At 37.6% G+C, this 11,415-nt stretch overlaps 1 protein-coding gene across 3 annotated transcripts in view; it reads left to right on the top strand.

Moving 5' to 3' along the window:
- FRK (fyn related Src family tyrosine kinase) overlaps positions 1–11,415 on the top strand; it is a 129,255-nt gene that overhangs the window by 54,915 nt on the left and 62,925 nt on the right. The window contains exon 1 of one of the 3 annotated variants that reach the window (XM_042445328.1): positions 5,835–6,013. The exons of the other annotated variants lie outside the window; for them this stretch is intronic. Within the exon in view, the coding sequence (XP_042301262.1) occupies positions 5,982–6,013 (32 nt within the window). The 5' untranslated portion in view covers positions 5,835–5,981. Of the gene's footprint in view, positions 1–5,834; positions 6,014–11,415 lie in introns of those variants that run through there. 3 annotated transcript variants of the gene reach the window in all.

Raw genomic sequence — 11,415 nt, forward strand, 5'->3', positions numbered from 1 at the left:
TAATAATAATAATAATAATAATAATAATAATAATAATAATAATAATATTCTTTTAATTAATATTTTTAAATTTTACAATACAAATTATTATGCTTTCTTCATACAAATCTATGCTTTAACATTTTACTTATTTTATACTAAATATCGCCTCACTGCACCCCTTCCCCAGAGCCATTCCCATCCAACCAAAATTTTAATTCAACTCGTGAAGGTAATTTTCCATCTTCTTTTCTTAATATTTTTTTCAATAATTCTTTGCATATATCATCAAAATAATTTCTTTTCCATATCCCTTTCTTCACTTATATTTACATATTAATTTATCATTAATTGCTATTTGCCAGACTTCTTTATGCCAATCCTCCAGTTCCACGTTTATTTTTGTTTTCCAACTTCTTGCTATAATTAATCTCGCTGCTGTAAGCAAATGTATTACCAATTTTCTTTCTTCCTTTTTCTATTCTACATCATTATACAGTGATAACAATGCTATATTTGGTTTTCTATCTATTCTTATATCCATAATGTTTTCTATTTCTAATATTACTGTTTCCCAATTTTTTTTACATATTTACATTGCCACCACATATGTAAATATGACCCCACTTCATTACATCCTCTTCAACAATATTTTGAATCATTCTTATCTATATAATGTAATCTCACTGGTGTAAATTCCATTTCCAGATCAGTTTATAATAATTTTGGTTAATTCGTACCGATAGATTTTTCAAATGTCTTTCTTCCTAAATTTTATTCCATTCATTTTCACAAAATTTACATCCTAATTCTTCTTCCCATGTCTCTTTCCAAATATTTCTTTTATTTTATTTTCCATTAATATTTTATACATTTTGCTAGTTATTCCTTTTATACTTTCATTTTCCTCTAGTTCTTTTCCTTTCTGAATTATTTGTTCAAATTGCATATATTTTTTCTTTTCTATATTCTTTTTCTTCCAATTTTTGAACCATTGTTCTATTTGCATATAATGAAACTATGACGTTTTTATTCCCCTAAGTTTCTCTTTTATATTTTCTCTTCCTATTTTTAATTCTATCCAATTTTCTATTTAATCTATCTTCCTTTCCTTTAATTCCTTATCTAACAAATTTCTTAAATTCTTTGGGAATGACTTTACCATTACTATTGGTATATCAATGAATTTTCATTCAATAATTCTTTTTTATATTTATTCCACATTTCTAGTATATTTTTCATTAGTGGGTTTTCAATTTCTTTAATTTCATTTCTACTAAATTCTTTAAAGAAAATATTCCCTATTTTCATATGTATTTCTTCTTTTCCTGTTTCTAACCAGTCCAGATCTAACGTACCTAACATACCTTCTATTACATATCTTAATTGATTGGTCTCATAATATCCCTTTATATTAGGGAGGCCTAACTCTCCCTTTCCCTGGGATCTATACTAAAATTGCTTATTTACTCTAGTTCTTTTTCCTCCATTACAATATACATTTAATAATTGTTGCCACTTATTTAATTCAGCTTCTGATATTTTTAATGATATCTTTCTAAATAAAAAAAATTAATTTTGGTAAGATTTCCAAACCATGATAATTTGATTTCCTTATATTCTACCAGTTTTCTTTCAATTTCTTTCCGTAATCTAACCAAATTTTTTGCTTCCATTTCTTTTAGATCTTTTGTAATATTTATTCCTAAATAATTTATATTACTTTTTATTCTTTTCTCTAAATCTTTTTGTTTCACAAACTCTAATTTTTCTTCTTTTGTATAGTTGAATAACATCATTTCTGATTTATTCCAATTAATCTGAAGTTTGGTCATTTCAGCAAATAAGTTCAAATGTTCTTTTATTTTTTCTCATCTTTTTTTCTTTTAATCTTTAATAATTAATAAAGTATTATCAGTAAATAAATTAATTTTATGGATTTTTTTTCAGTCCTATTCCTTTCAGATTTTTATCCTTCCTTATAACATTTGCTAGCATTTCTATCACCATTGCAAATAATATTGGTGAAAGGAGGCATCCTTGTCTTGTACCTCTCATTGCTTTTATTTCATTTATTATTCCATCATTTACTATTACTTTAATTGAATTATTACACTATAATTGATCTATTAAACCCTTTATTTTTCCCATACCAATTTTTTTCATAATTATTTTTAATGTTGGCCATTCCACACAGTCAAATGCTTTAAATATATCTAATGCCAAAATCCCTGCTTTTAATTTTGTTGGCCCCATTACATGTATTTTACTCAAAACTCTACCTACTAAATTAGATATTTGCCTTCCTGTCACAAATCCACATGGATCTTTCCCTATATATTTATACATACATTTATTTATTCTATTTGCTGTTAATATCTTTGCATCCTGATTGATTAATGATATGGGTCTATATGACCCTGGATCTGTTAAATCTTTCTCTATTTTTGGTATTAATATTACTAATGATTGTTGCCATGATGCCGGAATTTTCTCTCCATTTATTATTCCATTATATAACTCTAACAACTTTGGAACTAATATATTTTCAAATATCATATAATATTCAGGTCCTAAACCATCCAACCCTGGAGTTTCCCCATTTTTTAATTTCTTAATTACTTCTATTATCTCTGCCTTTTCAATGGGTTTTTCCAATATTTCCTTATCTTCTTCCTTTAATATTTGTCCCCAATTTTCTTCTACATACTTTTCTATTAGATCTAATGGATTTTTCCCCTGTTTGATATAAATCTTTATAAAATTCTTCAATTTTTTTTTCTTTTTCTTTCATGAATCTACAGATTGTCCCAGCTTTATCCTTCACTATATTTATCATACTTTCCATTTTCTTTTTCCTTGTGGACCTGGCCAATATTTTTGAATTTTTATCACTACATTCAAAATATTCTCTTCTTAAATAAATCAGATTCTCTTGTACTTCATTTATTTCCATCTTATCCAATTCCTGCCTTTTTGCTTTTAATTCTACATAAATCTCTATTAACTATATATCTATTCTCCTATATCTATTTCTAGTTTCCTTTTTCTTTCTTCTTTTTTTAAGATTATATGATCATTTTATACATATTCCTCTTGTTACTGCCTTCCTAATATCCTGTAACAATCCTTTTGATACATCTTTATTGTTTATATCCCATGTTTCTTGCCATTTTTTTCCAATTTTGTCTGCGATATCCTTATAATTCAAGATCTTACTATTTAACCTTCTCCTCTTTATTTGTTCATAATCTTTCTTAATAATAATTTCTGCACTCACCAAAGCATGGTCCGTTACTTTTATACTTGATATTTCCATATTTAAAACTTTATTTGTCATATTTTTGAAACAAAAATATAATCTATTCTAGTATAAGTTTTATGTACAGCAGAATAATATGTATATTCCTTTTCATCCCCTTTTACTAGTCTCCAGATCTCTACCAGACTCTGGTATGTTTTTAATAACAAAATTTGTTCTTCTTTGATAATCTTGTAGATATATACTTTTTTGTCTATTTCAGAAAGTTTGTCTTTATTGATTTGAATCTCTTTGGTGTCTTCCTTGAGTGACTTTGCATTCTTTACTGTCCAATTTTAATGTTTGCACATCTTCTTGTATTTGTTTTAAATTTCTTTGTATTTCCATCAACTTTTCATCTGAATTTTTCCTTTCAAGTTGCATCTGTAGTTAAAATTGCTTTGTCATAGTCTCCCTTTCTTTCTCTATTGTTGTCAGGAACACTTGCTTTTCCGCTTCTCTTGATGTGATTATGTCATTATTCTGCTTTTCCAAAAGTTGGTTCATCTTAAATTTCATATCATTTTCCTGTTTCATAATTTGTGTGAGTTTATTCATCATTTGTTCACAGTCCATCATTCTTGTTTTTACTCCTGCACCTGCACTTCCTTGTTCTTTTTTCTCACCTTCTTCTCCTTGCTTCACTGGGGGTGTATTAACCTCTTGTAAACTCTTTAAAGGTGTGGCTATTTTTAGGGGGACTTCTTAACATTTCTGTTTGTTCTGTTTGTCCTGATTTAAAAAGTCTTCCAAAAGCTCTGGTCCAAAGGTTTGTCTTTTTCAGTCTTTTCTTTCATCTCTCTTCCAAAATTTTCCCCCTAATACTTTTTGCTTCCTTGATATTTATTTGGCATTTATTCTGTCTTTCCATCATCTCCACCTCCCTGCTTTCCTCCTTTCTTCTCCGTCTTGACTTTAAGACAGTTAGCATTTTTACATTTAACGTGAAAGAAATGAAAACAAAGCAAAACAAAACCCCTCAAATGCAGCACCTTCCTGTACTTGTAATTTATAGTTTCCTCCCCTATATTTCTCTTCTTTGTTCCAGATCTATTATGCTTAATCTGAGGTTACCTAGTAGGAAAATGTTAAAGGAAGCACACTGTAGATCGGGGAAAGTTTCTGTACTCCTAAATCAATGCCCTGTTTGTATTAGGAAGATGGATTTGTGTGTATTTTATAAGCCACCAGCCTACTGTTGTGTTTTTGGGGGGGGGGAGCTGCAACGGAAGGAAGAAAAGAAAAAAAGACCAGGAGGTTACATGAGAGCATTTCTGAAGGAACAGAACCAGTTTGGAAAAGTTAGAAAAAATTAAAAAAGCATTTAAATTAGTTTAAAGCTGTCAAAATAGAAGGGGGCATGGCATGAGCAAGAGTGTATTAATGTGTGCCAATGGTGTCATTAGCCACAAAAGACAGATAAAGGGAATATATTCCCTATGAAGTTCAAAATGTCAGTGGACTTACTAGTTGATGTAGGAGAAAAGATGACAGTGGGAATCATTTTCTCCATGACAAAATTTTGTCATTTATTACATTTATTGTAGATAATTTGACATGGGAGACTCCTGACCCAGAAACTTTTGGATTCTTTTCAAATTCACCTGGGCAAAATCCTCAGAAAGTGACAGTGGGAACATTCCCTCAAAGGGGTCATTTTACTTATTACGATATTTTAAATGGGTCTCCTGACCCGGAAGACTTTTGATCTTTGCAACTCACCTGATCCCAAAAAGGGGAGGATTCCCTCTTTCTTTCTTCCCTCCCCTGCCCTCTCTCTTTCTGAGAGAGAAAAGAAAGAAGAAAAAGGGCAAACCAGGAAGTAATTACATTAAAAAGTTCTCCACATTTCAGCTTATTAAAGCAACTGGGTAGTCAGGTTAGTTATTCATTACCAGGAGGTACAAGGTTTGCAGGCTCTCATGCAAAGAGGAATACATTTAAAGAAAATAAAGAGAGTGGAGGAGGAGGAAAGGTAGGAAGAGTCTGTTTGAAGGTTTCTACTGTTTCTAACTGTCCTGTTGCTTCTTGATTTTAGGCTCCAAACACATGGTTCAGGTCTTTCTGTCTGATCAGAAGAGGAAGTGAAAAATTCCCCTGACATGAACAGTTTTGCTTCAGTGCTCAGTCGGTGGAGGTGAAAGGCAAAGAGGAATCTCCGGGTGAATACATTGGAGTTGCATGGAACTGTCTGAGGACTTCCCAGACTACAGCAAGATTTCTTGTTCATTCAGCTATAAGGAGATTCTGGAACAATTTTGGAAATGAAGCTTAATGAACAAGACATATTTAAAGCATTGTGAATTCCTAGAATTGTAAAAGGAGGACCAAGAAGTTTAGACAGCATGGGAAACTGCTGTCAGAAGAACTGTGATTATCTGCAGTCCTACATACCCTGGCTTTTCAAGATCTGTGATTGTGGTCAGGAGAAAAGGTAGCCCACATTCGACAGAGCCAAATACCCCCACCAAAGAGGTATTGATGGACCACTCCACCTCCTCTTCCTCTAGCAGACCAATTTGCACATTGTGGCCTTGTTTGATTACCAAGCCCGTACAGAAGAAGATCTGAGCTTTCGAGCTGGAGATAAACTTGAAGTTCTGGATAGGTCTCAAGAGAGCTGGTGGTTTGCAAGGCTACATGTAGAGAATGGGTTTTTTCAGGCCTGGACAGAAACGAGAAGGTTACATCCCAGCCAATTATGTTGCTCCTGACCAGCATTGAAGCTGAACCGTAAGTTCTATTCTGCATAATGTAATGTGTGGCAACCACTAGATAGACAATTATCTTGGCCAGACATAAGAGAGAGGTTTTAATGTGTATTGATGGAGGGCTGTCCCCACAATGAGTAACCAGTTGGGTTACCATAAAAGTGGGTAAACCAGAAAATTGGGAGTAAATCCAAAAATTGGAGCAATTTTCCTTTAATTTAAGTGACAGAAAAATATAGATGGTATGCTGATTTTGTACTGGTTTTGTGCATTTTCCCCTACATAATGTTAAAATAATGTTTGAGAAAAGGAGTATCATATTATCTTAATGAAAGGAGCATGCGTAAACACTCAGCCTCAGAAGAAATCAGAGGCAACCCCACAGAACAGATCTGTCATGAAAACCTCTGAAAGATTCAATGGCGGGATACAAACCGCCATATAGTACGTATTGTATATGTACTAGGGAGGAAGGGGCGGTGCTTGCACCCCCTAACCAGAGTAGTATACAATACGTACAAGAGGCGGCGCCCCTTCCACATGGCGCCTCCATCTTTACGTACTGGACGCATAGCGTCCAGACGTGTGTGTGGCGCCTATGACGTCGCGAATGCACCAGCGGAGCCTTGTGACGTCATCAGTGCGCCGTGGAAAGAAGCTCCGAAATGGAGCGTCTTTTTGTGCTCCGCGTGGGAGCCGCACGGTTTGGCTGCTGCGGCTCCCCGTGGAGCAAATGTGCCGGCGGGGGACGCCGCAAAGCGGTGGTTTGTATCCCGCCAATATACTCAGATATTATTGAAGGCACATAACAGACACTGCATGTCTATAGTGCAATGTTATCCTCTCTGAAATAGGTAGTGCCTCCCAGTTTTTTCACTGCATTTAGGGAATGTTGACATGTGTTACATATGAATCCTCATTTTCAAATGTGATATCCAGTGTAAATATGGGAAATGGACCTTTTGGGAGCCTCATTTTACCTCTCAAGATTGAATAGCATTGATAAGAATTGTAGTGGTGCCTAAAGTTCTGAAAGCTCCTTCCTCCTTGGCTAGTGCAGTTATACTTTCTTTCAGTGGAAGTACTCTAAGAAGAGCAAGACCAGAGTTTGGAAAAGTTGGCCATATTGGCTGGAGCTTTTGCATGTTATAGTCTGGTTTCTTCTAGGCAGAATTCAAAGTGCTGATCATGATCTTTAAAGACCCATATGGCTTGGGTTCACAGTCTGAAAGACCATGGCCTGTTACAGATAGCCAAAATAAAGCTGCTTCGAGTCCACAGTGGAAGTACGGTGTTTCAAGATGCATGCGTCCTAAGAGTCCAGAGGTCACAACAAAGCCACGCTCCAGCCCTAAGGACTGGAGCATGGCTTTGTGTGGCTTCTGGACTCTTAGACGCATGCATCATTGAAACACCATACCTCCACTGTGACTCGAAGCAGCTTTATTTTGGCTGTCTGTAACAGGCCCATATCTCCCTGGATGAGCTTGCCTCAGTATTGGGATCTTTGGGGAAAGGCTTTTTGTGAATCCCACCACCATCACAGACATGGGAGAGAGCCTCTTAATGGCTGCTTCCAGGTTCTGGAACTACCTCTCATGGGAGGTTTAGTTGGCTCTCCTCTCTCCTCCTTTCCTTGGGGGCTAAGGCTTTATTATTTAGTCAGACCTTTGGCTTTGACAAAAGATTTTAATGGGGTGGCTTAATCTGCTTTTTATCTGTCTATCCTTTCTTACCCTGTTTTAATGTGTATTGTTTTAACCTTGTGTGTTTTTAATAAACTAAACTGACATTGAATTTTTTTTGACTTCTGTATGAAACTTTTTAAAATGATACTATATATTTTTAGATCTTGGATCTTGTGTAGGAGAAAGGTGGGATATAATATAAATAAGTAAATATATAGTCCCTCAGAAGTAATTTACATGTTATGGGCAAGACTAATCTGGCTGTCTTGGAATTGTGAGGGGGATAATTTAACCAGTCTGTTGTGGTACCTTGCCATAGCAGGAAGAAAGATATTCAAGGTTTCTTACCCTGGGTTTCATGGAATGTCCTTGGTAAAGGGATGGACTTCCTGAAATGGATGCAAAACAATTTTGGGAGGTTTCCTCCCTGTGACTGGACAATGTTTTTTTTTAAATCAAAGATAATTTTAATATTAATATAAAGTCTTTTTATGTGTCATTGTATTGTTTTTAAATTTCAAACATGTCAGTGTGAAGGAAACCAATTTCCAATGCAATAACACTATTTTTGTGCAAAATTGTGTGTGTTGTGTATGTCTGTTCTTTTTCTGGATAGAGTATTAAGTCCATGATTGACCCAGAGAAGGTTAAAAACTACTGATCTATTAATAACAAGGATTGGAAGCCTTCCAGATGGTTTGGCCTACAACCCTTTTCACTCTCATCTAACATGGCCAGATAAGGGATTGTAGGAGTAGTAGTCCAAACGTCTAGAGGGCCATAGAATCCCAACCTTAAATACATATCTGACTTGGCGGCATTTGGCTGAGAAGATAGAGTACCCAGGTTTAGTATGGAAATTCAATAATTTCCACAAAATCAAGGGTAGCTTTCAGAAGAGTAACGTGATAATAGTATCTCTTATTTGTTCCACACCCTTTGAAGGACTGTTTATTTACTTATTCAGATAATTAAATATTACACTGTATGTGATGGCACTGAGGTTTGGTGAGATTTAATAGCAGCTTTGCTGTCCTCTGTTTACCTACAGCAAAGCCTGTGTCTGAGGGCTTGCCTACATTACTTGTAAACCCCAAATTCCTCCCAGGCTTGCTCCATGCTATTTACATTTTGGCTCCCCAACCCTATATTGGGCCTGGGCTGTTTTCACAATGCTGGACCTGGTGGGGATTTCTCCTCCTTGAACTTACTGCATGGCCCTGGAATGGGCCTGTAGCCTCCCCAAACAGAACATTTAAATAAAAATGTAGACTGTAAAAAAGACTTGTTCACTTGAAATCTGAAAGACACCTAAATTCACTGTATCTTCTCCTTTCATTCCTTGGTTGTTGTTCATTTAATGCACCTGCATCTCATACAAAGGGCAGCCGTTGATTTCAGTAGCCACCAGGGTGTACTTGGTGCTATTGGAAACACACCTGGTTGACTTGCTGGGAATGTCTCTGGAATGCTTGCTGCCAAGTATGCACAGATGAAACTTGCCTGAGGAGAAGAATATGCTTGTTATGACCTCTTGTAGTTTCAAGCACATTTTGTTGCTTTATTTTCAAAGAAGCTCATTCAACTGTTTCTGTGGCAATTTATATAATTATAAGTTGTAAAATTGATCTATCTATAGATGCAGACAAAATTTGTTGTTCGTATTTGCTGTCAAGTTGACTTTGACTTATGGTTTACTTTGAAAGAGGGCCCCCAAGAGTCCCAGGTTTTAACAACTTTGTTCAGATTTGCAAACTCAGGGCCATGGCTTCCTCAATTAAATCAATCCATCTTCAATGTGGCCTTCCTCTTTTCCTACTGCCTTACTTTTTTCTTCTATGATATACGGTTGGGGAATTATGGATGTTGAAATCTTAAATAATCCAAACAGTACAGTACAAATAAGGAGGGAAAACATGGTCTCGAAGAACTTCCAATGTACAACAGCATAAATAGTTTTAAAATTTTCTATTTCATTCTGTTGTCATATAAGCTGCTAAAACTTGAAAGGAATCTTACTTGTGATAAGTTACTTTCACAACTAGGCTGTATTGCACTGCAGAAATAATCAAGTTTGATACCACTTAACTGCTGTAGCTCATACTGTGAAATTCTGAAATTGTAGTTTTTGTGAGACATTTAGCCTTCTCTGTTAGAGAGCTCCACTGCCACAACAAACACAATTCCCCAGAATTCATCACAATTAGCCATGGCAGTTGAAATGGTATCAAAACAGGATTATTTCTGCAGTGCAGATGCAGCCTTGACTACTTTTTCCATAATGACCTGGAACAATGTTTTGTTTTGTTTTGTTTTGTTTTTATTTATTTATTATTTGCTTCTAGGAGCATAGACTGTAATCACTTCTTTTCAGTGTCATATCATATCTTTGCCTTGGAGCTGGCTTTTCACTGACTCTGGTGTGTTTAAGTCTAAATGCCACACCTCCAAGTCACCCCGAAGCCACCGTTGTGTAATCGGTGGCATGACCTCCAGGTGACTTAGGGGCATGGTGCATGTAAACGCCACACCCTGAAGCTGAAGCTGCCAGTCTGTTTCCAGCCCAAAGTTAGTTTTAGAGTCCTTTTAGGAAAGCTAGGTTGCTTTTCTCTTTTCCCTCATTTTTACTAAATGAATGAGACATCTGCTGCTACAAAAAGTCAATGTAAATGGCAGTGGAGGGGAGGAGGAAGGGCTACTTATAGTATGGCTGTACCAATAGTGTCACAAGGTGCACAAAGTGGCATCACTGGGGGGGGGGGATGCGGTGGTATGGACTGCACCGGGTGATCCTCAGAGGGGATAGGGTAGTATACCCCATGGATAGTGGGCAGTTGCTTTCTGGGTTGCATGTGGCCATGGCCGCATTGGACCCGGAAGGCCAGGAGGTGGGCAAGGGGTTGCCTTCCAGGTCTTGCAAGGTCAGGGCCACACATAAGGCCAGGAAGACTGCTGAGAGGGCTGAGTGTGCATGTCACTGCCACTGCCCCTGGAACCCCCACCCCCACAAGCTCTCCCTCCCTGCACAGGTGACCCTGGGGCAGGGGTGCCACTGGTGCATACTCAGATGACATGGGTTGATTTTGCACCTTTAGCCATTTCCTTTGCAGCTTAAGGTATTCCATCTCATCCAGTTAATACATATTCAGGAAATCCATAGCTGTATATATAGGAAGAGAGGCACCATTTTGTATGTCTAGGGTTGCCATCCTGGGGACCTCCAAAATGGGAGAAATGTAGGACATGGTTTAAAAATGTAGGACTTTTTGTTGTTGTTTCCTGGCCAGGAAATTAAAAAAAAATCCTAATTTTAAACCTTGTCCAAGGCCTCGCTGGGGTCGGGGAGACAGCGTCTCCCAGCCCCAGTGAGGCTTGGAGGACTCCGCCATCGCGGAGCCCCATCCAGGGCCTAGCTAGGGCTTGGGAGGAAGCGCCCTCCAAGCCCCAGCCAGGCTGGAGGACTCCGCGATCGCGGAGCCCCATCCGGGCCTCGCTGGGGGGGGAATCCCGGGGGAATCCCCCGCCTCCCCGCGCGCCCGCGCCATCTTCCCCCGCCTCCTCTCCTCCTCCCTGCGCGGAGGAGATGCTGCCTCCTTCCACCTTCGCCTCCTCCGCGCGGCCTGGAGGAGAGGGGCGGAGGAGGAGGGGGGCGCGGGGCGCGCGGGGAGGCACTGCCTCCAGCTTCGCCTCCTGCGCCCCAGGCAGGCCTCGCGCCCTTTTCGCTCCCCGCCTCCCC

The sequence above is a fragment of the Sceloporus undulatus genome, chromosome 1, assembly GCF_019175285.1.
Source record: "Sceloporus undulatus isolate JIND9_A2432 ecotype Alabama chromosome 1, SceUnd_v1.1, whole genome shotgun sequence".
Lineage (NCBI taxonomy): Eukaryota > Metazoa > Chordata > Lepidosauria > Squamata > Phrynosomatidae > Sceloporus > Sceloporus undulatus.